The sequence below is a fragment of the Equus quagga genome, chromosome 11 (assembly GCF_021613505.1).
Source record: "Equus quagga isolate Etosha38 chromosome 11, UCLA_HA_Equagga_1.0, whole genome shotgun sequence".
NCBI classification, from domain to species: domain Eukaryota; kingdom Metazoa; phylum Chordata; class Mammalia; order Perissodactyla; family Equidae; genus Equus; species Equus quagga.
The window spans coordinates 71,616,079-71,642,687 of NC_060277.1; the positions used below are offsets into that span (position 1 = coordinate 71,616,079).

General features: G+C 51.1%; 2 protein-coding genes and 1 long non-coding RNA gene across 8 annotated transcripts; 2 read left to right on the forward strand and 1 right to left on the reverse strand.

Moving 5' to 3' along the window:
• Window positions 1-243: 243 nt before the first annotated feature.
• RILP (Rab interacting lysosomal protein) lies at window positions 244-12,391 on the forward strand. Of its 4 annotated transcripts, XR_006890761.1 has the most exons (9): window positions 244-724; window positions 796-889; window positions 978-1,084; window positions 1,180-1,392; window positions 1,702-1,847; window positions 2,239-2,361; window positions 2,624-2,815; window positions 11,514-11,597; window positions 11,886-11,917. XR_006890761.1 is itself a non-coding variant. In XM_046676962.1 (8 exons), the coding sequence occupies exons 1-8, from the start codon at window positions 497-499 to the stop codon at window positions 12,031-12,033; spliced, it is 1,137 nt and encodes a 378-aa protein (XP_046532918.1). In that variant the 5' UTR covers window positions 249-496; the 3' UTR covers window positions 12,034-12,391. The 4 variants fall into 4 exon arrangements, 3 of the variants coding, with proteins under 3 accessions (XP_046532918.1, XP_046532917.1, XP_046532919.1); XM_046676962.1 differs by lacking the exon at window positions 2,624-2,815 and having other exon boundaries at window positions 249-724; window positions 802-889; window positions 11,886-12,391; XM_046676961.1 differs by lacking the exon at window positions 2,624-2,815 and having other exon boundaries at window positions 250-724; window positions 11,886-12,391.
• On the reverse strand, window positions 6,356-12,832 carry LOC124247564 (uncharacterized). 3 transcript variants are annotated; one of them, XR_006890763.1, is made up of 4 exons: window positions 12,599-12,831; window positions 10,722-10,929; window positions 8,570-8,650; window positions 6,356-6,413 (listed from the first exon to the last, which is right to left on the reverse strand). It is a non-coding gene; the product is annotated as an uncharacterized LOC124247564 (long non-coding RNA). The 3 variants fall into 3 exon arrangements; XR_006890764.1 differs by having other exon boundaries at window positions 6,382-6,409; window positions 12,599-12,832; XR_006890762.1 differs by lacking the exon at window positions 6,356-6,413 and having other exon boundaries at window positions 8,191-8,650; window positions 12,599-12,823.
• A 17-nt stretch (window positions 12,833-12,849) lies between these two features.
• SCARF1 (scavenger receptor class F member 1) lies at window positions 12,850-23,688 on the forward strand. The gene is made up of 11 exons (XM_046676959.1): window positions 12,850-12,982; window positions 13,295-13,356; window positions 13,600-13,701; window positions 14,548-15,073; window positions 16,475-16,693; window positions 17,088-17,216; window positions 17,984-18,087; window positions 18,560-18,680; window positions 20,258-20,379; window positions 20,462-20,608; window positions 21,269-23,688. The coding sequence occupies exons 1-11, from the start codon at window positions 12,882-12,884 to the stop codon at window positions 22,126-22,128; spliced, it is 2,493 nt and encodes an 830-aa protein (XP_046532915.1). The 5' UTR covers window positions 12,850-12,881; the 3' UTR covers window positions 22,129-23,688.
• The last annotated feature ends 2,921 nt before the right edge of the window (window positions 23,689-26,609 follow it).

Below are 26,609 nucleotides of genomic sequence, written 5' to 3' on the forward strand. Positions count from 1 at the left end.
TTGCCGTTTTCTGAGTCTGGAAGCTCATGGCTTGTTTTCTGCAGCTGTGGTGCCCAGCCCAGCTCCTTAAGCTTTGTGGCACTCCTGTTTAGGGAAACAGGCACGGCGGGACAGTTGGCAGTCACTGGCCTCAGCCTCTTGCCTGGAGCTCTTGGCAGCCAAGTCGGGCCCCATGATTCCAGGCAGGGGTGGAGCCTGGATCGGGCTCTGAGGAGGGCTTGACCCAAGTGACCAGTGGGAGCCCTAGACCTCAGCTCTTGGACGCCTGGCTGGAAGTTGGCTGTCCTGCTTCCTGTGACCTTGGGGGCTTGAACAGGGCAGGGCCCAGGGTGCCCAGGCCACTGTCTCCTTCCCCACGCCTTTTCCCTTGATCGCTCCGCCCTGTCGCTTCTACCTCCGCCCTCTACGGCTCTAAACTGCTTCCTGGGCCGGAACTGTGGCTTTTTCCTGCCCCATTGGGGCTGGGGGCTGTCGCAGCTGTTGACAGTCAGAGGACATGGAGCCCAGGAGGGCGACGCCTGGGGCGCACGGCTGGGGGCCTCAAGTGACCGCGGGGTCGGGGACGACCGCGGAGCTCGTGTACCATCTAGCGGGGGCCCTGGGCACCGAGCTGCAGGAGCTGGCGCGCCGCTTCGGGCCGGAGGCGGCGGCCGGGCTCGTGCCGCTCGTGGTGCGGGCGCTGGAGCTCCTGGAAAAGGCGGCCGTGGGGCCCACCCCGGACTCGGTGAGTCACTGCCCCCTCCCTCGCCACCGCGGGGCCGGCGGGGCGCAACCCTGAGAGCCCAGCCTCGCCAGCTGCAGGTGGCGGCGCAGCAGGCCGAAGTGGAGCTGCGGCGGCTGCGGGAGGAGAATGAGCGCCTCCGCAGAGAGCTGCGCTCGGGACCGCAGGGTGAGCGCGGGCCCGGCCAAGGGGCGGGGCGGGCGCCGGCTCGGGGCCTCCCTCCCGCGGGCCGCCGCTAAGAACGCCCCTTCCTTAGAGGACCGAGCTCTGCTGCGGCAGCTCAAGGAGGTGACCGACCGACAGCGGGACGAACTCCGGGCGCACAACCGCGACCTGCAGCAGCGTAGCCAGGAGACCGAAGCGGTCCGGGCGGGGCGGGGCGATGGGCGCGGGGCGGGGCGGGGCTCTCTGCGCCGGGCGCCGCGCCCACCAGCCCCCTCTCTCTGCTCCGCCCCCAGTTGCAGGAGCAGCTGCAGCGCCTCCTGCTGGTGAACGCAGAGTTGCGGCAGAAGCTGGCAGCGGTGCAAACCCAGCTGCGGGCCGCGCGGGACCGCGAGAGCCAGCTCGAGCCGCGGCGCGAAGGGGCCGTGGAGCTGGCTCAGGGGCCGGCGCGGGACCAGGCCGAACCGGCGACTGCTGGCGCAGGAGCCCCCGGGACCCCTGGGGACCCGGCAAGTGCCCGATGATGTCAGGGACCCATCCCAGGACTCACAGCTTGTAGCACTTGGTGGGCACTCGGGAAAGGTTTGCCGTGCCGCGTAGCAGGTCCACCGGGAAGTTGGAAGGTGGCGCACAGTGTGCACCCCCAGCCTGCCTCTGCCCCAACTCTCGGCCCCCACAGAGCACTGGTCTGTCATCTATTGTAGCGCCCTTGCCTCCCAAGTCTCCCTGCTGGTCGCTTCCTCTCACGTTTCTGTGATGCCTGGGGATAGGGGAGGGCCCACTGAGGCTCACCTCTGACCCAGCCTGTCCTTCCGCAGGCGGATGCCCCGCAGCAGCCAGGGCGCCCCTCCCAGGTGGGACAGTGCAACTTCAGTCGAGAGGAGCTTGAGCAGATCCTTCAGGAGCGTAATGAGCTCAAAGCCAACGTGTTCCTGCTAAAGGAGGAGCTGGCCTACTTCCAGCGGTGAGGGCGCCGGGCAGGGCCTGGGACGCTGAGGGGGCTCCACTTACACCTGTTCCAGGGCCTCAGGTCCCCCGCCTCATTCTTTGGTTCATTGATGTATCCACAGCGCCATGTGCCGGGCCCTGTCCTGGGCACTGGGAGGACGTGAATCACAGCCCCTGCCCTCTTGGAACTTCATCCAAATGGGGGAGGGGGCAGTGCAAAGGGTCACAGCCACTGCAACAGCAGTCAAGGAAGTGTCGCTAGGAGGGATGACACCTAAGCTAAGGGCTGAGGGATGATAGCAAGACAGAGTGTTTCAAAAACGGGGAACAACTTGCACAGGTGCTTCGGTGAGATCTACTGTCGGCATCCCCACCGCTTTTTCCTTGCCCCTCCCCTTCTTCTGTAGGGAGCTGCTTGCAGACCACCGGGTCCCTGGGCTTCTCCTAGAAGCCATGAAGGTGGCTGTCAAAAAGCAGCGGAAGAAGATCAAAGCCAAGATGTTAGGGACCCCAGAGGAAGCGGAAAGCAGGTAAGTCCCTTTCTCCATTCCCACTGAGCCAGCCCTCCCTCCTTTGTTCTGCTGAGCCTGATGACCCAACTTGCTTATGCTCTACCCAGCCTAGCCACCTCCTGAGCTGCTCACCCCGCCTCCACTCTTCTCAGTCTGTCTCAGACTGATCCTGTCACCCCAGACTAGTGACCCTTTGAGCCTGTCACCTAGCCTAGTCACTCTTGAACCTGCTAACCTGGCTGGGTTATCCCCTGAGCTTACTGTCTAGCCTATCCTACAGAGCCAGCCACTCCAGCCTGGTTACCTCCTGAGCGTGCTGCCCAGACTGTCCTGCTGAGCCTGCCACTCCAGCCTGGTGACCCCCTGAGCGTGCTGTCCAGCCTGCCCTGTTGAGCCTACCATTCTGGCTTGGTCACCCCTTGGGCCTGCTTCTCTAGTCTGGTCACTCCCTGAGCCTGATATCGAACCTGAAGTGAGTTCGCTCACCCATTGTGCAGCAAGCCAATCTCTGACACCAGGTGTGGTGGAAGAAAGTAGGAATTTTATTTTTGCACAGCGCTGAGCAAGGAGAGAGGGCAGCTGACGCTGAAATCCCAAACTCCCGGAAAAGCTAAAAGGAAGGGTTTTTATATGGGGTTTTAGGTAGGGGAGGCAGAGCATATGGCCTTGCTGGTCTGAGCTTTCCCACCAGCCTGTGTTTGGCCTTGAGACTACTTGCAGAGAGGAGGGAGCCCATGACCTTGCTGGTCAGCAGCTTTCCCACCAGACTGTATCTCCTTGGCAGGGAGGAGATAGTGAATGCAGGTGCTTGTCCTTGGTGGTGTCTGTCTCCATGGAGGATAGTGGATTCTGGAACCAGGAAGCCAGGGAGTAAGCAGGGAATGAGTGTTTTGGTTTTAACCCCATATGTGCTGGATTTAATGTAGGGAAACTGATATCAGGGTCGGTATTAATTCCCTCCTATTTTATGTTCATCCCTCAATCTTGAGGGGTTTGGGGTGGTGACCAATCTAGCTACTTCTTGCCGAAATGGGGCATAGGTTGTTTCATCTCATTGAACCAGTCTGTTAATAAGGCGGTGATGCTGGTGGGCTCTCGAAGGCCTGTATCATGTAAGTAAGTAACCAGGTATTTAATAAGAAGTTTTTCTAGAGAAACAAAAAGAGAAAAACAAGGTTAATGGTTGGAGAAAATTATAAACCAGTTTCTGAGCCCAGGGGGCAGCCAATCAAGATTCCTAGAAGTCAGGGTCAAAGCATCTTTTGCAGTTTGAAATGTCTCTGATGGTGTCATTGGGCACTCAGGTAACTTCTTGAGTGGCTTACACAGCAGTAGACACGAATCTCTCTTAAGTTTATGTTAGGTCCTCCAGCTTCAGTTTGCAAGGCTTCAAGAAAAAGGGCAGATTTAGTTTTCAATGACTCCAAATGACAATGATGGGGAAAAAAACCCTGAAAATGTTCGTTTAGAGGTTTTTAGCCAGATATTTCAGGAGACTAAAAGGATTTAGGATACAATCCAGTTAACAGATGTAACAAAAATCTGAAAGACAATTGACAGAACCAAAATCCAATATCCACAAATGTTATTATAGTTTCTTTTTTTTTTTTTTTTAAAGATTGGCACCTGAGCTAACAACTGTTGCCAATCTTTTTTTTTTTTTTTTTCTGCTTTATCTTCCCAAACCCCCTGTACCTAGTTGTATATCTTAGTTGCAGGTCCTTCTAGTTGTGGGATGTGGGACGCCGCCTCAACGTGGCCTGATGAGCGGTGCCATGTCCGCGCCCAGGATCCGAACCCTGGGCCGCCGTAGCGGAGCACACAAACTTAACCACTCGGCCATGGAGCCAGCCCCTATAGTTTCTATTGAAACATATTCTTTCTCTCTAAAATCACCCTCAGTTTCACTAGACATAGCCAAATTAAGACTAACTGGTTTGCAAAATGTCTAGTTTTAATAAATTTGGCATAATTATTTATATAAGTACAGCAAGAGTAGTAATTGATCATATAGGCTCTTTTAAATCTGCTTTGCTGGAACCTTATAAGGAATCTTGGGTTGAACTTTAAAGGCCTCTCAAGGAAAGCCAAGCAAAGGACCTGTCATCAGATTCTGCCTGCAGTACCTACAGATTTGGGTGAACCCCTCTCTTCGTGAGGTTCCCCAAAATATTGAGGTTCCTTGTGTCTGCCAGAGGGAGTGACATTCTTTGCTCAACCTTACTAGGTCACTGAACCCATAAGTAAGGTACCAGGCCAATATTTCCAAATGGCTTTATTCCAGGATGTCAACCTTCATTCCTCAAAAGCTGTCTTGTTATATTTAAGCCCGTATGTTTTTTCAAATATGATGTTCCAGTCAAAGCCTCGGTAATATAACCAGTGTTTCCAACTGTGTCCTGTTATAAGAAGAACAGATTCTTATTGGACTTATGCAAACAATCACATTGCCATGAGAATAAGAATACTTACTCATCAGGAGTTTTTACGTTTTGGAGGGCTCAGATAGGGAGAAAAAGATAAATGTTTCAATTTTGTTTACAAATTGCTATAAGTCATATTTCCTTAAGAGAATAGAGAAAAAGGTTTTCTTAAATCTGAAAAAAGCAAAACATCAAAAATCAGCAATATCTCAATCAAAAAGCTATAAAAATTATAATCATCCCTATTGGTTTATTCAGTCCTGTGTAATTGGTTCTTGATCTTAATCTCATTGGCAGTTTGTGAGGTCATCAGTTTCTCTGTTTCAGTTCTGTAATTTTTACCCAGTTTAACTTTATAATCTCAAAGTTTATTGGAAACCTGTATTCTAGAGTGTCAGAGTCCTTTCCATGACTTTCTCTGAAGATGAAACATATTTGCAAAAATATCAAAGTAAAACAGCAACTGTCTGCAAATAACGAAACATTCAAAAATGTAACTGACAAAGGCATTTGACCATCTCTGTGATATACAACATTTTGAGATAATAACCAGAATTATGGCTGACAATCAGAACAGATCAGATAATTTTTTAAATATTTATATCAATAACACTCATTTATATAATACCATTTAAGAAAGTTTATCATTACTTATTTGACAACGCTTCTTATGTAACAATATACAAAATATTAGTTTAGCATTTTTCTTATAGGAAGAGAGCAAATTTCTCTGAGAAGTCCCAGCAGCCCTCTGAAAATCCCCAGAGAAACTTTCCCTCTTCTTCCAGGCCAAAAGAAAGCGTTTACTCAGAACTTGAATATGTGTGTGTGGGGGAAGCTTGTCAAAAATATTAAAAGCTTTAAAACATTTGTTCAGATAGGAAACCAGGTTCACTGTGCAACCATGCTCAGATATCTATTTGAAGTGACAACAGAAACAGTCAAGGGGAAACAGAGTTAAAATAGTGAAAAAAACCACCTTTTTATAATCTTTTTATCAAAAGCAGATTAAAAGTTTAGGAAAATTATCTTTTAAGAAAGAGGAAACCAAGTTTTAATTTTGTACCAGTTTACTTTTGACATATAAGTTCATTTACTTAATTGGATTTACTTTAATCCTGGCCAACTTGACCATACATAAAACTCTTTAGGGCTTTACTTTTACAAACCTTTGGTTACTTTTTTTACATTTAGAATTTGTCCCAGTATTTTAGGACAAATTTATCTTTCTCAACTCAAGAAAGAAAAATATTTCTATTCTTTATTTTTTTTACTGAAAACATATATTTTACTTTCCTTGTATACAAACCTTTTAGAAATATATGTTTTCTCATAGAAAATTTCTCAGCATACATAAAACATGTTTATCAATAAAGCTAAGCACTTTTCAGTTTCTTTGATATAAGAAACCAAAGGCAGGGCTGGCCCAGTGGCACAGCGGTTAAGTTTGCACTTTCTGCTTCTTGGGGGCCCAGGGTTTGCCAGTTCGGATCCCGGGTGCGGACATGGCACCACTTGGCAAAAGCCATGCTGTGGCAGGCATCCCATATGTAAAGTAGAGGAAGATGGGCACAGATGTTAGCTCAGGGCGAGTCTTCCTCAGCAAAAAGAGGAGGATTGGCAGCAGTCAGCTCAGGGCTGGTCTTCCTCAAAAAAAAAAAGAAACCAAAGGCAGATAAATATATGCCTAGTAGTTAACCTTTAATATTGTATCTTATGTGGAAATGACCTAGATACCAAATAAACTGTTATTATTTAACTTAACTTAGTAAAGCTATAAAGTTTAAGTTTCCAAAAAAGATTTTGGAAGCTGTTTTTTAGGTATGCAGACTATAAAACATAATTATTGTACTTAAAACTCTTACCCAGTTTTAACAATTACTCTTTAAAACTTCATGTGACATTACAGCAATTAACTATCATCCTCAGTTGTTTTAAGTACATACATCATAATACATATAATTATCATTAAAAAGTTTTTCCAAAAACTTTTATCCTTTTTACATTTATTTAGTTTACTTGTCTTTAGCAATTATATTTAGATCGTCTACAAAAACCTTATGAAACATCAAACAAAATTAGCTATTATACTGAGTTATGAGTTTTGCTGATAAATTTTGTAGCAGAGATGACATGAGCTCATTTGACCAGTAAACCCAGGCTGTGTGTCTGCATCATATCCAATGCTGATAACTTTGAGAACATGTTTATTTTATCAAACCAGCAAACTTAAACAGGCTTTCATTCATCAAAGATCATTTTATATCTTGTTAAATAACTTTGTCTCTTAGAAGTTTTTGCATATTCATTAAAGACTGCATTCCATTATGAGAGATTTTGAATCCTCTTCTGAAACAGGTTTTCAGAATGGCCATTACAATTCCAAATTATCTCAAAAGTTTGCTTATTTTTACTTGTTCCATTTTACATCAGGAATTTTGGGGGAGTTGAAGCTCAGCTCAGCTTGATGGGAAGCTCAGCGAGAGAGGAGACAAAAGCAGCAGATTTGGGTTCAGCTGCTGGCATGTTGAATTATTTAATTATTTTTTCTTAAAGAGGCAGTAAAAGTATTTCTAATTTTATTTAGAAGCCTCAAAAGATTAAAACAGACTCCCCGTTGTTGCAGCTGGCTTTTCCAATTGCATATATCAGTTTGGGTGAACTCAAATTGGTCTGTTTAAGTATATCAATTTTTATCAAACTTTTATCTTAATTTTACTAACTGTTATACTTTAATTATAACCTACCCTAGAATTCCATTAACAAGTTTTGGTATTACAAGATCGTGTAGGGGAGGCATTCCCAGTTAGACATAACATTTATTCCCAAAGAAAACATTCAGGCAAAGTTGACATAACCTCTTCATATAATATTAGCTTAAACACTTTAATCTTTATAGTCTTATTAACCTTAATAGCCTAACTGTTGCCCCAAACAATTGCTGGTCAGGTTTTTCACTTTGATTTTTGCCTCCTGACCTTTTAAGTTTTTCAAACGGGGGTAAATAGAACAGGTTTGTCTGATGTCCGTTAACGTTGGGGGGTCCCTTCAGCCCATCCAACCTTAGGCAATGTTTTATTAAAACCTTTGTTTTAACTTTATTCATGTCTGTTCCATTTATCCCATTTTTCTTTTTAATAACTAGCTAAAGATTTTTGTCCCATTGGGATGAGTCCTGTGACTCTTCCCTTTCTGATTTCTCTATGTTAACTTAATGCTTTTATTAGCATCTGTAAGACCATGAGAAGAAACTGAGACCCCAAGTTTGATTAAGTTCTTAAGACTAGTCATTATAGTTTCCTTTTAATTTGGTCTTTTCATAGGTACCAATAAAACAGCTGTTTATCATGAGAGCTCTCTAAAAAGTTTCCCAACTTAAGGATCCATTGTTTGGCCTTTCTTTTTTTCTCCAGAGTCTAAAGAATATTGTGGCCGCGTGGTGTTACAAAAGAAAATCATCCCTCTTCAGACATTGGCTTATAGCTATAGGCCGACTATCAGCCAAGGTTTTTCCCTAGGGGCTCTTAGGTGGAATAGAGGCAGCACCTCCCATGTTAACACTTTTAAAAGGACAGACAAACAGACAACAACAACAAATACCAAACAAGCACGCTTTCCCAAAACCACTCGGGCACAAATGGAAGCCAAAATGAAGACCAAAACCAAAAACCAAAGTGCTTCCAGTCCCAGCTTAGTCCGTGTCCTACACTCGGGGGGCGCCCAACAAATGAAGATCCGCCATGCAGATCTTCCCAGATGAGCAAGGACAAGGGAACTTGGTTGTGCACACCCGGGGGACTTACCAAAATCTGGCGAGGGCTTGGAGACTTCAAGACAAACGGAGCCCAGAGGGCTGCCAAGGTACCCATTATTTCCGGCCAGTCCTGTTGGAAAAGGTTAACACAAAGACAAAGACAAAAACTACGAGCTGCTTACAAGAGACGTCTTCCTAAGTCCTAAACCTAGTTTCTTCCACCACCAAAGCAAAAGTGCTGTGGGCCAATGATGTCGGGTCAGCAGCCAGTCGCTTGGGGCTGTCCCTGAGACAAGGGGCTCAGGCAGCTGCAGGACAGCTTCCAAGAGAGACCTTTAGCCAGAGGCCAGTGTGCCACAGGCAAGACGTCCACCTGGGACATTGTCCCATCTGGGTCGCCAAATTGATACCGAACCTGAAGTGAGTTCGCTCACCCGTTGCACAGCAAGCCAATCTCTGACACCGGGGGTAGTGGAAGAAAGTAGGAACTTTATTATTGCACAGCACTGAGCAAGGAGAGAGGGCAGCTAACGCTGAAATCCCAAACTCCCCAAAAAGCTAAAAGGAAGGGTTTTTATTTGGAGTTTTAGGTAGGGGAGGCAGAGCATATGACCTTGCTGGTCGGACCTTTCCCACCAGCCTATGTTTGGCCTTGAGACTATTTGCAGAGAGGAGGGAGCCCCTGGCCTTGCTGGTCAGCTAGTGGGAACCAGCCTGTATCTCTTTGCGAGGAGGAGATAATGAATACAGATGCTTGTCCTTGGTGGTGTCTGTCTCCATGGAGGATAGTGGATTTTGGAGCCAGGAAGCCAGGGAGTAAGCAGGGAATGAGTGTTTTGGTTTTAACCCCATATGTGCTGGGTTTAATGTAGGGAAACTGATATCAGGGTCAGTATCAAGCCTGCCATCCAGACTGCCCTGCTGAGCCTGCCACCCTTCTCACTGCTCCCACTAGCCATGCTTGCTATACATACTACTGAAGAAACCTGCTAACGCTGTTCCTCCACGTTCGTTTTTCACTTCCTTGCCTTGGCTAGATCTGTTTGTTTTCGGAGAGGTAAGACTGTACAGTAGTTCCTCCTCATCTGCAGTTTTGCTTTCTGAGGTTTCAGTTACCCACAGTCAACTACAGTTCAAACATATTAAATAGAAAATTCCAGAAATAAACAATTCATAAGTTTTAAATTGCACGCTGTTCTGAGTAGCGTCATGACATCTTGCGCTGTCTTGCTCTCTCTCCCACAGGACGTGAATCATGCCTTTGTTCAGTGTATCCATGCTGTACACGCTACCTGCCCTTTAGTCACTTAAGAGCCCTCTCTGTTATCAGATTGACTGAGAGGTATCGCAGTGCTTGTGTTCAAGTCACCCTTATTTTACTTAATAACGGCCCCAAAGCGCAGGAGTAGTGATGCTGGCAATTCAGACATGCCAAAGAGAGGATGTAAAATGCTTCCTTTAAGTGAAAAATCAAAAGTTCTCGACTTAATAAGGAAATAAAAAAATCATATGCTGGGGTTGCTAAGATCTATGATAACTTTTATTACAGTATATTGTTATACCACCACGCATCGCTTAACGAGGGGATATCCTCTGAGAAATGCGTTGTTAGGCGATTTTATCATTGTGCGAACATCGTAGAGCATACTGAAGGGGAACAAAATTTGCCACCCCAAAATGTATCTCTTTGACATGAGAATTATTTTAGGCTGATTTTTTTTTTTTGAGAACTATTAGCCCTGAGCTAACTACTGCCAATCCTCCCCATTTTGCTGAGGAAGACTGGCCCTGAGCTAACATCCATGCCCATCTTCCTCTGCTTTACACGTGGAACCCCTACCACAGCATGGCTTTTTGCCAAGCGGTGCCATGTCTGCATCTGGGATCCGAACCAGCAAACCCCAGGCTGCCGAGAAGTGGAACATGTGAACTTAACCGATGCACCACCGGGCTGGCCCCTAGGCTGATTATTTTTAAGAAACAAAAGATTCAGAAAGTTTTTCTTGTTACCTCCCCCTTAACTGCCTAAAAGAATTTAGATTTAAAAACCTGTCCCAGGAAGCAGCTATCCCCTTAGCATAACATGAACGTGGTGGTAGACAGGGAGGAACCTAGAAAAGCCTGTTTGTTGGGCTCCCCTCCATGTTCTTCTGTGTGTGGCCAAACACTTGTTTTCCAAGTATTTGCTCCTTTTCACATACCTGTAAATTACCTCCTTCCCTTTGAAGTCCCGGACTCTCCCCACTCTCAGCATCTTCTTTTGTCTTTATCTGAGCATGGGATTAAGTGAGGGCTTCTGCCATTTTGTGGCGTTCCTCGGTTTTCCTGGGTTTGTCCCATGTATACATGTTTTAAACTTTTGTTTAATCTGTCTAACGTCAATTTAATTCTCAGATGAGCCAGAGGAACCTAGAAGAGTAGAGGAAAATTTCTTTCTCCCCTGCAGGACTTACACAAACCTAGATGGTATAGCCAACTGTGCAGCTAGGTTATATGGTACCAATCTTATGGGACCACTGTCATATATGCAGTCTGTCATTGACTGAAATGTCATTATGCAGCACATGACTGTAATTGTTCTATTTTATTGTTAGTTATTGTTGTTAATCTCTTAGTGTGCCTAATTTATAAATTAAACTTTATCATACGTAGGTATGTATGTATAGGGAAAAACACTATCTATAGGATTCGGCCATATCTGCGGCTTCAGGCATCCACTGAGTCTTGGAACATATCCCCGCAGACAAGGGGGCCTAATGTAGCTGCAGCCTTGTCAGGGGACTGCTATCTGTCAGATTACAAAATCGAAGCCTCAAGATGGCCTTCATCTCCCCAGCGTCCCCTCTCCAGCCTTGGGGGCCTTGTAGTCACTCTGTCCTCCCCTGCCTGGTCCTGGGGGCTGTACAGAAGAATGAACACAGCTAGATTCCTGTGGTCCCTCAGGGCCTTGACAAATACCCTTACATCTCCTTTCTCCTCTCCCCCTGCCTCAGTGACGACGAGGATGGCTCATGGCTCCTGCTCTCCAGCGATAAGGGAGACCACCCCCCACCCCCTGAATCCAGAATACAGAGTTTGTAAGTTGGGAGAGGAGGAAGGGCAAAAGTGGTGGGGTGAAGGAGGGGCCCCACCTTGGTTCTTTCCAGCATCCCCTTTCCGCTCCACTGACACTCCCCCTGCTGTGCTGAGCTCTAGGCATGCCCTCTTCCTCCTGCTTCTCTGGCCCTGGCCCCTCCACCTCCCCACTACCTCATGCTGCCCTTTCTTCCTTTTGTATCCCCTTTTCCTCACCACCCCCGTCCTCAGCCCATATCCTTGACCTCTCTGGCATCCAGGCTCAAAGTACCTCTTGACTCTCCCCCCAGCTTTGGCCTGTGGTATCGGGGTGACACAGAAGCCCCTGAAGCCGAGACCAGCAGCAGCAGGGCTCCCAGTGAGCTTGGGGGAAAAGAGGAGGCCCCACAGCAACCCCACTTGGAGCCTGTGGACAGCCCTACAGCCCCCAACTCCTGACCGGGCCTGCTTTGCTCTCGAAGAACATCTTTGTCTGGAGATCTCAGCTGCCCCAGAGGCCTGACTTTGGTGTGGAGCTGTGGGAAGATATGTGACCTCAAACGAAGATAGGGCTCCCTCCTTCCCAGACTTCCCCAGGCTCTTTTCCAGTCATGGCCTGAGCTGGGGCATGATGGAGACTTCAGCCTACTTCCTTCCCTCTATCTCTGTGCCAAGCCTCCAGGGCCAGATCAAAGAGCTTCCTCTCTGAGTCTCAGGTTCCCCATCCACGAAATGGAGAGCTGACTACCTACCTCCCAGGGGTTTGTGCAGATGGCCTACGCTAATGTAATAAAGCGACTGCCCATGATACCCAAAACTGCTCCCTGTCTGTCTGTCTGTCAGTGGTCAGCCCCTGCCCAGCTCTGCCAGGAGCGATGGCAGGCTGAGGTTTCCTCACAAGGTCTCCTTGGTTGTCACTGGGTGTGGAGGCTTCTCCCAGCTCAGGCCTCCCTTAGGGAGTGTGGCCTAATGGAAAGCCGTGGCTCCCCACCCCCCACCCCATCCCTTCGCCTGTCCCCAATACCTGGGAGATGCCAGGAGGCTTACAGCTTCAACTTCCTGCCCCCTCCAGACGGAGACCAGCCCCTTAAGCTCCCCCGCAGCCCTCACCACTGGTCTTCCTTTCCCTTTCGTTTTTTTCTGGAGTCTGGTCTTCCCAGCACCCGCCCGCCCTCTCAGGGAGGTGCCTCATGGCAGCCCGCCCCTCCGGCCTGGTTTCCTCAGGAAAAGCCTTGGGAGGAAGCAGGGAGGGGGTTGGGAGCTGTGGGGGCCAGACTAACATAGGCCCTCCCGCTGCACTGGCCGCCATGGGGCTGGGGCTGCTGCTCCCACTGCTGCTGCTCTGGACTCGGGGGACCCAGGGGTCTGAGCTGGACCCCAATGGGCAGCATGTCTGCATAGCCAGCAGGTGGGTCTTGTGGGAGTCTGATGGGGGAGTGGCTGAACTGGTGTTGAGGAAGTGGGGGGAAGGATGATGTGAGGGAAGAGGGCATGGGACTGAGGAGAGGGGGGCTTGGGGACAGCCTGGAGGATGGTGGATAGTCAGGGAAGAGGCTGAGAAGGCCAGGAAAGGAGAGGGAAGGGATTGGGGACACTGGGGCTGTGACACTTGGCGAGGCCTGCCTGATGGGGCTGAGGCAGCCTCCCACATCTCAGCCAGAGACAGTGATCCACCCGCGGAGCCAGGCTGCCTGCCGGCTGACCCCTCTCTGCCCCACAGCTCCTCTGCCAAGCTCCAGTGCTGCCCAGGCTGGAGGCAGAAAGATCAAGAATGCACCATCCGTGAGTAGACAGGATGGACCCCCACCCCCAGAGAAGGGAGGACATAGCCCAGTGACCCCTCCTTCCTACCCTGTTGGGGCCTGTTTCCCCTCCTGAACCCTAGAGCCGGAGTTCACTCTGTGACACTCCCTCAGCTCTGAGGGAGCTGGTTCTCGAGGGGCAGGGCAGCAGGAGCCAGTTAAAGGGGCAGAGTGTCCCCCGGTCGGGCCCCAGTCCTTCCGACCTGGGTGGGGTGTTTTTCAGCCATCTGCGAGGGGCAGGATGCCTGCCGGGAAGACGAGGTGTGCGTGAAACCAGGCCTTTGTCGATGCAAACCTGGATTCTTCGGGGCCCAGTGCAACTCCCGTGAGTGGTGGGTCTCGACTGGAGCATGAAGTTGCTGGGCAGAACTGGGGGAGCGGGGAGGCCAAGCAGGTAGAAAAGTAATCTTAGAACAGCAGGGCCAGAATCCTTCCAAGCTTCACTGAGGAAATTGAGGCCCAGAGACGGGAAATGACGCACTCCTGGGAGATGCCCTGAATCATCTGGGTTTTACTCACATCCACAAAGCCCTACCCACAGGTTGAGTTCTGGGCCCTCCACCTTCCTTTTCAACTTCTCAGAAAAGGTTCTGGTGATTCCCGTTAATTGCAGAATGGATGCTTCTCATCTCCCCCACCCACACCTTGTCTGTGTGTGGAGGGTAGAGGCCCCTGGTTGGGCTGTCTGCCCTCTCTGGCAGAAAGAGGGCCATGGGAAACGAGCGGTGGGCAGGATAGGCAGAGGGCAGCCACCAGGCATCAGGGTTGAGAGGAGACACTGGGGACATGTGGCTTCTCCTGCACCTCGGATGGGGAGCGTCCAGGCCCATCTCCAGCCCAGTGGGGCAACCCAATGAGAGGGAGGAGGGGCCACGAATGAAGTCCCACCCAGTTCTGTGTAACGCTGGGCAAGCTCCTTTCCCACTCAGGATCTTTAAGTGTATTCTGGAATGTGAAGTGGGAGGCTGGGCCACTGCTAAGAGTTTTCGTAGTTCAGAGTCTGGGGCAGGAAGTGAGCTGTGCCCCAGGAGGATAGAGCCAAGTGTTGTAAGGGTCTGTCCCGGTTCTTGGAGGGCGGGCCTTCCTTGCGGAAGGGGGCGCGGGGCGGGGACCCGTGCCTAGCCCTGAGCATGCTGACCTCCTTTCGTCGCCCCCGCCCCCACCCCCTCAGGCTGCCCGGGCCAGTACTGGGGCCCCGACTGCCGTGAGAGCTGCGCCTGCCACCCGCACGGCCAGTGCGAGCCGGCCACGGGCGTGTGTCACTGCCAAGCCGACCGCTGGGGCGACCGCTGCGAGTTCGCGTGCACCTGCGGCCCACACGGGCGATGCGACCCCGTGACGGGCGCGTGCCGCTGCGAGCCCGGCTGGTGGTCACCCACGTGTCGCCGCCCGTGCCAGTGCAACCCGGCGGCGGCACGCTGCGATCAGGCCACCGGCTCCTGCCTGTGCGAGCCGGGCTGGTGGGGCCGCCGCTGCAGCTTCCGCTGCACCTGCCACGGCTCGCCGTGCGCGCAGGAGACGGGCCGCTGCGCCTGCCGGCCGGGCTGGTGGGGCCCCGACTGTCGGCACCGGTGCGAGTGCGCGCGCGGCCGCTGCAGCGCCGCCTCCGGCCAGTGCTCCTGCCCGCCCGGCTTCCGCGGCGCGCGCTGCGAGCTGCGCTGCCCGGCCGGCAGCTACGGGGCGCAGTGCCGCCACAGGTGAGCCGGGGCGCGGCCGGGCTGCGGGCCGAGGGGGCGCAGCGACGGGCGAGAGGGGGATGCAGGAGAGGGGCGGGGATGCGAAGGAGAAAAGGAGGAGGGGCGTGCGAAGGAGGGGAAAGGAATGAGAGAGAAAGAGGAGGAGCTGGGCAGTGGTGGGGGCCAGGGAGAAGGTTGCACGGTGCCCTCCACAAAAATATTCACGGATGAGATGAAAGGGGGAGGAAAACCCTCGATGCCCCTAGGTCCAGCCTCGCCCACCCCTTCCATCCGCTTACTGTTAACAAAAAATACTAGTACCTACTAGCAAGCCAGGCTTAGAAACACAGGAAGAATGAATCACGTGGCAGAATGACTGCAGGGTCCCTTCGAGACTCAGTGGCTTTCAAACTGTCCGGCTCCACCCACGTTAAGAAATATATCTCGCCTAACACACACACACACACACACACACATACACATATATATGAAGTAAAAGCTTAACCAAACACTCCTTATCTTTACTACATATATATCTATATATTGTGTATATACTGTAATGTTTTTTTTCTTTTTTTTTTTTTTTGATGCTGGTCAGGATCCGATAAGTTGATTTCATGAACTCCCCTTCTCCCCCCACTAATAAGTCTCATCCAAGCATACGATCCCAGATAATTATCTGGAGGGAGAAACTTCAAGTAATTGTTAAGGATCAATGAGAAATTAAGATAAACCTTACTGGAAAAGTTAAGAGAGTAGATCCTAAGAGTTCTCATCACAGGGGAAGAAAAAACTTTTTTTTTTCTTTATTGTATCTATGTGAGGTGATAGATGTTAACTAAACCTTTGTGGTAATCATTTCACAATATATGTAAATCAAGTCATTGCGCTGCACACCTTAAACTTATACAGTGCTGTATGTCAATTATATTGCAACAAAACTGGAAAAAGATTTTAAAGATAAGCTTGAAATTATAGTGGTGACAACAGACGTTATGTATGTATTTTTATTTGTATGCATTTTCATGTACTGGGATAGAAGATAACCTCCTGAGGCCCATTCCTGCCAGACCTCAGGGAGGCATGGGCGGAAGGGAGGAAGGGGAGAGGGGGAGCAGGGGAGCGCTGGGCAGAAGGCAGGCTCAGGCTGGGCTGAGAGCTCCTGGTGACCCTAAGACCCAGGGAAGGATGGGTCTCAGAATGGGGGGAGTGGGGGTGGAAGGAGAGGGCTGGAATCCTACTAGAACCCCCAAAGATCATCTGTCCAACCTCTTCATGATACAACATGGGGAAACTGAGGCTCAAACCTGCCCAAGTGATCCAGCTGGGACCTGGATGCCCCCCATTGCCTCTGGAGGCTTGGGGGGGGGGCACTGTATCCATCCACCCCTCAGTGCTCCTGTGAACTCCTTCTCTTCCCAGCTGTGGCCACTGCAAGCAGAATGAGCCGTGCTCTGCGGACACAGGCAGCTGTGAGTCCTGCGAGCCAGGGTGGAACGGGACCCAGTGCCACCAGCCCTGCTCACCTGGCACCTTTGGTGAGAGCTGCAGGCAGCAATGCCCCCACTGCCGGCTTGGGGAGGCCTGTCAGCCAGACACTGGCCACTGTCAGCGCTGTGACCCTGGCTGGCTGGGGCCCAGGTGAGGGGACCAGCCTGCTCAGGGTGGTGTGCACCTTCCTTTGGGATCCTCACCCCAGTTGCTGCTTCCCCAACACACTCATTCACACAGCCCTCTGGGGCCTGCCTCCTGGTGAAGACAGAGGGGAGAGAGATGGGTGCTGATGAGGCCCTGGGCCGGTTCCCTTCCAGCTCCCTCACCACCCGGGCTTCCTGCTCTCTTCTCCCTCCAGGGATCTGTAGTCTGTCACCTATGGGTTAGTTCCCAGGTTCAAGGCCCTGTTTGCACCCGAGCTTCACTGCTGAGGAGTGGACCGTTGGGTCCTTGAGTCCAGGAGCATGGGGGAAGACGGGTGGGACCCCTGTAGGGGCCAGGCCTGCCCTGTCCCTCCATGCCGAGTCTTGCCTCACCTCAGATGTGAAGACCCCTGCCCGAATGGCACTTTTGGGGAGGGCTGTGGCTCTACCTGCCCCACCTGTGATCAGGGGGCCTGCGATGCCGTGACTGGGGAATGTGTCTGCAATGCCGGCTACTGGGGGCCCAGGTGAGCACTGGGGCCCTGGCAGGGAGGCAGGGCCCTAGGTCAGGCCTCTGCAGTCTATTTCCTACACTTCCTTCTTGGGCTTCCCCACCTCCAGGATACCCACCCAGCATCCTCATAACTGTTGTGGGGTCTGTGTCTTCCAAAGGAAGGTCGGAGTGATACGTGATCTAAAAGGCCTGGCTCCCTAACCAGGTGGGGGAGTTATTTAGGGGTCGGGCTCCAGACCCATTGTTGTTTCCCTAAGGTCTTCAGGTGGTAAAACATAATCAATGTCAATGACCCAATGCCAGGTTTTCCTCCTATATCACAGAATGTAGTATCAGATGGAAGAGATCTCATTTTATAGAGGAGATGACTGAGGCCCCGAGAGATAGGGCCAGGGCTGGGCCTCAGGCCTCCAGACCTGAGGATGTTTCTCTGGATGCCATTGGCATCTTGCTTATTTCACATTAGTGCTGGTAGGCAAGGGATGAGGAGCATGAGAGGTGGACTCTGCCCAAGGGTTACACCCTGGGGGGCTGAGGGCGAGGGGCAGCTTGCAGGTGGTTTCTCTGGGAGACTGGCTTAGGGGCTGAGGGATTCTCCCAAATGCTGCCAGGGGTACGTAGAGTGTGGCTCCATAGGTCGGAGGAGGCTGCTTGGGCATCATCAGGGAAGTCTGTGTGGTGGGAGTGGGGAGCAGTGCCCAGAAATCTTCCTTCCTCTGTCCCCTGCCCACCTCCGTCCCTCTCACCCAGCCTTCAGCCTGTCTCCTTACTGTCTCACAGCTGCAACACTTCGTGCCCATCTGGCTTCCATGGCAACAACTGCTCTATTCCCTGCGAATGCTCAGAGGGACCCTGCCACCCTGTCTCTGGGGCCTGCCAGCTGGGTAAGGTGGAAAGGAGGGTGCAGTGACCAGGGAAAGACTGGCCCTTTACATGGGCTCCAGGGGTTTGTCACTTACCAGGGAGCTGGGCCCGCTTCAGACATGCTCCGTACTCTTCAGATCTGTCTGGATGCTTTGGGGCCTCCTGAAGATGGGACAGAGCCCCTGTCCCATGAGAAACCAGGCTAGCACCCAGGAAATGAGCAGGCAGGGCTGGACACTGCGATGTGCGTCAGGCATGAGAATTGGCAAGAACTTCTGGAACAGGCCACAGACCATCAGGAGGGGACAGACCAGCATGGAGGCTGCCTGGAGGAGGGGACCTTCAGGCTGAGCAGAATCTACATCTCTCAGAAGAGGGGGAGGGACCCACAGGTGGAAGAGTCTGGAGAGGAAGCAACTCAGAGCTAGAGATGAGGCATAATGGATGGAGACAGAAGACTCTGGATATTTGACCATCCCTTGCTTCCTGCAGGGTCTCGCAGTCAGGATGCTGCCCTCATCGCGGGCATCCTTGTGCCTCTGCTGCTGCTCCTCCTGGGCCTCGCCTGCTGCACCTGCTGCTGCTGGGCTGCTCGGTTGGACCCCAAGGACAGGTGAACACTAGCCTGTTCCTCCCCCCCGCCACAGCTCAGACCAGGGGGTGGAAGCAAGGTGGCATCTGGTTTCTTTACAGGGGTGGGGAAGGGCTGGCCTTATTACACACTTGGGTCAGAGGTAGTGAGGTAGGTGGCAGTGGCCGTAGCCTGCAGACACCAGGTCAGCCACCTGCCTTCTTCGGAAGCCTTCAGCGGGAGAGTTTCTGCGTCTCACGAGTGTGAGCAGGGGGCACCGGGCACCAGGCTGGTGAAACTCAAACCCACAGCAGCAGGCTGAGGGTTTCTTAAAGGGGAGCAGAGGAGGAGGGCAGGGAAGGCAGAAGCAGCCAGGTAGCTCTGGGCAGGGAGGGAAAGAGACCAGGCCTCGGATCACCCAGAAGGAGAGTGACGTAAAAGTCTGAGAAGTGGTAGGACCGGCCTGGTGGTGTAGCGGTTAAGTTCATGCACTCTGCTTCAGCAGCCCAGGGTTCACTGGTTCAGATCTGGGTACAGACCTATGCACCGCTCATTAAGCCATGCTGTGGTAGGCATCCCACATATAAAGTAGAGGAAGATGGGCACAGATGTTAGCTCAGGGCCACTCTTCCTCAGCGGAAAAAAAAAAAAGTCTGAGCAGTGGTTTAGCAGAGAATGTGACTTTCCAAGAAAAGGAGAGAAGAGGAAGGATTTGGGTTTTGGGGGCCTGCTGCAGGGAACGGGGCTCACCCAGAGCTCTGTTCCTTCACAAAATCTCCTCACACTTCTTGGCTCCTTGGAGACCCACAGCAGCGTGGAGGTTTGGAGCAGGGAATGCGGGGACAGGAGGATCAGCATTCACAGAGGAGGACACTGAGGCCCGAGGTGACTCAGCTAGTCCCTGGCACGTGCAGAGCCCGTACCCTGTGTTCTGGACTCCTTGTCCGGTGCTCTCTTATTCGTGCACAATCCTTGTGCACATCCTCCTCCTCTGTGCTGTGGGGCAGCCACAGACCAGCAGACCCAGTAGCCCCTCCCCGGGGGCTTAGAGCCTGGGGGTGGGGAAGAAGCCCCTCACGTGAGGACCAGGACTGTGCAAAGGCTGTCAGATGAATGGTAATGAGTGAAGCCATCACTTCCAGCTTGAGAGGGGGGCCAAGGGCAGGCCTCCTGGAGGTGGTGCCACTTCCAGAGAGATATGTAAGCTGGGACGCAGCTGAGATGACCATAACACACAGCTGCATTCTGGGGAGCTTCACCCGGTGCCCGCGCTGTGCTGGGTCCTGAAAAGAGCTCTGATGGAGGGGGTGTTGTCCCCATTGTACTGATGAAGAGACGGAGGCCCAAGAGGTGAAGTCTGAGACAGAGTTGCTGCCCAAGACTATTTGACTCTAGAGCCACCCTGCCTTCTCTGTCAGGCCCGAATCGCAGGCCTGAGATTTCAGTGCTTTGGAATTTACTCTGGAGTCATAGGGAACCATTGAACTAAACAAGGTCACCCTGGCACCCTGTCTCCCTCACACTAACCCCAGGACCAGGATGGTCCTGGCCCTCTTCTCCTGTGTCCACCCTGCCCCAACCAGGAGTCTCATGCACTGACCGCCCTCCTATGTCCTCAGGCCTGTGAGAGATGGAGCTGCTGTGTCCAGGATGAAGCTGCAGGTCTGGGGGGCACTGACCAGCCTGGGCTCTGCGCTGCCCTGTGGTTCCCTCAGCAGCCACAAGCTTCCCTGGGTAACAGGTGAGTGGGCCCTGAGGGTCAGGGGCTGGGATGGGACAAGGCTTTCCGTCGGGCTCTGTGCCTGACCTGGAGGCCCCTACAGTCTCGCACCACGACCCGGAGACGCCCTTCAACCACAGCTTCATTGAGCCGCCCTCTGCCGGCTGGGCCTCGGACGACTCCTTCTCTTCGGATCCCGAGTCTGGAGAGGAGGACGAGGGTCCTGCCTACTGTGTGCCACCCCAAGAAGGTAGCCCCCAAGAGCCCACTCAGCCCCTGAGCAGCCCTGCCCACCCAACCTCTTCTTTAGTCCTTTAGCAAACGTGTATCAAGCGCCCACTCTGTGCCAGTCACTGCTCCTGGCTGTGGGACACAGGAAAGAACAAGATAGATTCCTGCCCTCACCAGGCTTATGGTCTGGTGGGCAGTAGTCAGACACTTGCAGGACAGAGTGAGACATGCTTTGATGGGGGACATGCAAGTAGGGGCATCATCCAGCCATGTCAGGGGTGATGGGGTCAGGGAAGATGTCCCAGTGTTAGTGATATTGGGGTTGAGTCTGGCAAAATCAGTGGGAGTTAGCTGAGTGAGAGTTAGGGAGAGGCGGGAATGATGTTTCCAGAAGAGGGAACTGTGTACACAAAGGCCCAGAGGTGAGAGGGACATGGCTGTGGAGCATTGAAGGAGTTTTAGCTTGGTTAGTGTGACATTAGTTCATAGTAGGGGGAGTGGTGAGAAAAGAGTGTGACCAGTGGTGTCCACCAGAACAGGCCCTTCCCCAGCTTCTCTGCATCCTCCCCCTCTTCCTTGCCCGTTTTTGAAGCCTCCCAGAAGATTCTGGGCTGGGTAAGTGGGGTGGAGTGGGGTGGCTAGCCCAGCTCTGGCCAACCTCGTCTGTCTCCCCTGCCAGGGATGGTCCCTGTGGCCCAAGCAGAGCCGTCAGAGGTCAGCCTGGCTGGAGGTCCCTTCCCTCCCCCGGAGGATGCCTCCATGCCATTCGCCATCCCTCGCACTTCCAGCCTAGCACGGGCCAAGCGGCCGTCAGTCTCCTTTGCCGAAGGCACCAAGTTTGCACCGCAGAGTCGCAGAAGCTCAGGGGAGCTCTCCAGCCCACTCCGAAAGCCCAAGAGGCTCTCCCGGGGCGCCCAGCCAGGTCCTGAAGGCCAGGAGACAGAGGAGCCCACAGGCCCAGAGCAAGCAGAAATGGACAAGGCCCTTCCTGGTGCTGCCAGCCCCAGGGATTCAACCACTGGCCGCCGCCGGCTCCCACTTGGTGGCCGGACAGTGGCTGAGCGTGTGGAAGCCATCGAGGGCAGTGTCCAGGAGAGCTCAGACTCTGTAACCACTATCTACATGCTGGCAGGGACACCCCGGGGATCTGAGGGCCCTGTCCGGTCTGTCCTCCGCCGTTTTGGTAGCTTCCAGAAAGGCCAGGCAGAGCCGAAGGTCAAGAGTGCCATCCCCAAGCCTCCACGGCGGGCCCTGAGTCGGAACAAGGGCAGCCCAGGGCCGGCCTCTAGCTCTGCCAATCAGAGCCCTGGCTCAGCCCCAAAGGAGGAGCTCAAGGGGACTTTGGAGTCTGTAGGAGCTGGGCCAGAGGAAGTGGGCAGGGACCTGGGGGATGGCATCAAGAACTCAGGGAGGGCCCAGGAGCCAGGCCCTGAGGGCAGCCCCCCAGAACAGGATCCCCAGAAGCTGGCTGAAGGGGAAGGGCAGGAGGAGCCCCAGTATGAGAATGTTGTAACCATCTCTGGGCCACCAGAGCCCTGAGGACCTTGAATTTGGGGACTGGGAAGAGTATGGTTGGGGGTGGGCATCAAACTGCCCCTGGATCAGACTGTGTTTTGTGCTGGACAAAGAGCCCAGGGCCAGGAAAGACATAGCAGAGCCTCTGCCCTTCCATGGGAAATGTGAGTTAGAGGCCAGCTGGCCCTGGGCCCTGGCAGTGCTCCGGGAGTGCTCTGGAAGGCCTGGGCAGAGACCCTGTGGGATGGGGTCAGAAAGGGGAAAGGATGGCTGCAGGGACTTTTTCTCTGTTGTCCTGGACTCTGTTTACCCCAGGAGGCTATTCTTTCCTTCATTTGCAAAACATTTTTCTGAAATGGGAAATAACCTAAATGTTTGATGATAAAAGATTGGTTAAAGAAATATTTCTTATGATAGCTTCCTAAACAACCACAAAAAATCATGTTGTGCAAGAATATTTAATATGGGAGATGGGGAGAATGTTCACGCTATACTAGTAATTGTAAAAAGTAAGTTTTCTTCTTATAAATTTCACTTCTTTTTGCCTCAGGACACATGTTGAGAATTTTTCCATTTTGTGTCTATTTTGTGATTGCTTTACAAACTGTTTTTTTAAAAAAGGATGTGTGTGCATTAAAAAGATTAAAAGAAAGGCATCATATGGCATTTTTCTCTGGGAGAGGAGATTGTGGCTGATATTTATTTTCTTAAACCTCTGTGTAATTTGCAAATTTTCTACAGTGAACATTCTTTTTACTTTTCTCCCTACATTGCATTTTTTAAAAAATTGTAAAAAGCAATGTTCTTTGTTAAAAATAAAAAGTACTAAGATTGCAGACATGTTTAAAGTAAAAATGAGACTTTCCTTCTCTCCACAGGAGTCTGACAGACAAGGGAGGGGCTCGACTTACTTTTCACTGAATGCCTTTTGGTCTTGTTCTGATTTCTTTCCTCACATAGTTCTTGTATTACCTAGTCAGGAAATAAAGAGTGGCTTTCTCTTCTATCCCAGTGCTCAGAGAATCTCATGAACAGTATAGATGCTTCATTTCAGATGTTTTTCTGTGCATGTGAAAACAAAAGAGCATACTATTCTACATTTTGCTTTTTCACTTAACAATATATCCTGGATCTCTTTCAATGTCAGTAACTATAAAGCTACCTCTTTTTATTAAAAATGGCTGCATGGGATTCCATCATGTAGAAATACACAGGTTATTGAAATCATCACCTACCTATGGGGATTGGGTTGTTTCTCGTTTTGACACAATAAGTGATACAGAGTACAAACTTGTCCATATTTCTTTTTGCACTTGTGCAAGTTTTTCTGTAGAAGAGATTCCTACCAGTGGAATTGCTGGGTTATGGGGTAAGAACATTCAACACTTGTGTACTTACTCCAAACTGCCCTCCAAAAAAGGATTGTTTTGTATTCTCACAGATTATGGTGGCAACTATTTCTCCAATCGGAGAAGTTAAGAATGGCATCTCCTTATTTTAGCACAGGAAAAATAACTAAATAAAATAATAACGTGGTAAAGCTTCTTAAAAAGTTAAAATCTTTGTACAGATAAAAGTTTTTTGTTTTTGTTTTTTAACCATCCAAAATACTATCATTAAAAGTGAATTTCTATGATTATTCTAAGATTGAGCTTCTTTTCATATCTTTAATCATTATTTGTATTTTTCTTATAGATTATCTGGGTATACTCTTTCCAATTTTCAGTTGAGGTGTTCATCTTTTTCTCATTGATTTATAAGTGCCTTTATATATATCAAGGATATGAATTCTTTGCCCAGTTTGTGATGGGTCTTTAAATGCTGTTTATAGTTTCTTTCTTCTTTTTTTTTTCTATATAGAAATTTAAAATTTTAATTTAGACAGTCTTTTTCTTTTTAACTTCTGGGTTCCTTCCATGTCATACTTGTGGAAAGGTCTTCTCTCCCCTAAAATCAGTGAAATAATCTTCTACATTTTCATCTAGTACTTTAGTGGTTTTCTTTCTGTATGATTTGCCAACAGTGCTGGTGTTGGGGCTTTAACACTCCTGACAAAAGAAGCTGGAAAAAACAACAATAGAATTTCATTCAACTAGACTAGGATTCAAATCTCAGTTCTGACATTCTTGTTTTGTGACTTTGGAAATGTTACTTAAAGCCTCAGTTTTTTCCATCTGAAAAATGGGGATAATGGCCATCTCCCAGGGTTATTGTGGGGATTAAATGACACAAAGTATGTAAAACACCTAGTAAATTTGTAGCTCTCAATAAGGGGTAATTATGATTGGCGTCCCATCATTCTTCCAGCTTTGACTCCTTTATCCGTAGAAGCCAATACCTTTCACTCCTTTTCATTTGTTCATGTTTTCATTCAACAGACTCATAGTGTGTCTGCTTTGCTCATTTCTGTATTAAGGAAGGGCTGGTTATACAAAGTTGAATAAGATATAGTTTGTGCCCCTAAAGAGTTCATAGTCAATGGGAAAAGGGAGAGACAAACAGATGAATAGATAATTATAAAAACAACGCAATCTGTGGACAAAGATAGTGGAGAGTATCGTGGGGAGTGGTAAGGGAAGGCTTCCTGGAGGAGGTGCTGTTCAAGAAGAGACTACGTTTCAGGGCCAGAGGTGAGAGAACAGCACGTGCAGTAACCACAAGCAATTCCAAGTAATTGGAGCGTCTAGGACCAGGCAGTTCAACTAGCCTCCAGGGAGAGGAAGACACTGGTGGGGAGAAGCCTGTGTGGGTCAGGTTGGAGAACTTGAACTTTTATCCTGCAGGACAAATGGAAGCGAGTTTCTGAAGGACTTTAGCAGATGTCAGATTTACCAAGGTCATATTTACATTTCCCGTAGCTCACTGGGATGGGGTGGGGTGGAGAGACGGATTTGTCGAGCTAAGATTGGAGGCTGGATGAACTGCAGTCCTAGGGACACAGATGGGCAAATTAGACAAATATTTAGGAGATAGGGTTGTATTGGTGGGGTGGGGTGGGGTAAAAGAGAATAACAGCAGGTGCCCAACAAATATTTGTTGAAAGGATGGTTCACAGTATCTAACTTCTGTAGATAGTGGTGCTATTGTCTGAGACAGAATGGAAGGAACATTTTGAGGGGAGGAGAAAGTGAACTATTAAGAGATGTTTTCAAGGGGCCGGGCTTGTGGCACAGCAGTTATGTTCTCACGTTCCACTTCGGCAGCCTGGGGTTGGCTGGTTGGGACCCCAGGTGCGGACAAGCAGCGCTTGTCAAGCCATGCTGTGGCAGCCGTCCCACATATAAAGTAGAGGAAGATGGGCACAGATGTTAGTTCACGGCCAGTCTTCCTCAGCAAGAAGAGGAGGATTGGCGGCAGATGTTAGCTCAGGGCTAATCTTCCTCAAAAAAAAAAAAAAAGACGTTTTCAAAACAGTTTAGAGATGCATACAGAACAGCTGCCTAGAGGCAGCCCTCAGGCAGGTGGCTCTAGGAGGAAGAAGGGAAGGACTGAAGTTTGTCAAGTGGCAGTCACAACCTTGTGAGAGGGTGAGATTCTGCAAGGGCGTGGTAACTCGTTAGGTAACCAGCCAGGATCCCCCAAGCCTGCAGCGCCAGCAGTCTGAGCGAGGTTGCCAGTGGCGGGTTCACGGCGGCAGGGGGCGCCCTCGCATTGGGGGACGTGGAGCATCCTCTGGCTCTGGGATGCAAAGCCAGCTCCCAGAGCGTGGCAGGGATACCAAGCTGAATCTGGGGGAGACCGAGGGTCTTCTGAGGTAGGGCTACTGCCTTTGTCGGGGAGACGCAGCTGGGCACTTGAACGTCTAGAGCCCGGCCTCCACTCCCCTGTCCTGGCGGTTCCTTGGGGCAGGTCCAGCTCGTTGATCAGACTGGGCGTCCGGAGCCCTCCTGATCCCACGCGCTCTCCCGGAGGCCTGACTTGTGCTCAGAGCTTGGCGGTCTCCCCAGCGCCACTCTGCAGAGAGGGCCCTTACCTAAAAAGAGACTTCCGGGGCGGCCCTTTCCTAAAGGAGGTGGAGGTGGCGCAGGACAGTGGGTACGGGTGGTCAACTCGGGCAGGGAGCATCAAGATGACCGGTCGGGGGGGGGGGGGGGGGGTGTCTCCGAGGGTACCAAAGAGAGCGGGAACGGGGAGAGGGCGTAAGAGTCTGGATGAAGCACCAGAAGAGACACTGTCCTAGGGGACAGAGAAGCCCCACACTCCCACCTGGGTATCCCCGAGGAACACCTTCCAGGGACCAGGCAGATGGCACCCAGGAGAGGGATCAGTGAATCAGGAGAGCAGGGAAGAGGCACACCACGCCTGGAGAGAGGTCCGGGGATCCAGGATGTGCAGACACCGCCTGGATGGGGGACAGTGAGGGGAGGAGAGCGAGGAATCAGAACACAAAGCCCGAAGCTGCCAGGATGGCAGAACTGAGTGGGGAGGCGGCAGGAGCAGCAAGACCTACGCGGAGCCAGAACATCGGGGCGTGGTGCTCAGAGCAGAGGGGAAGCTGTGGACTA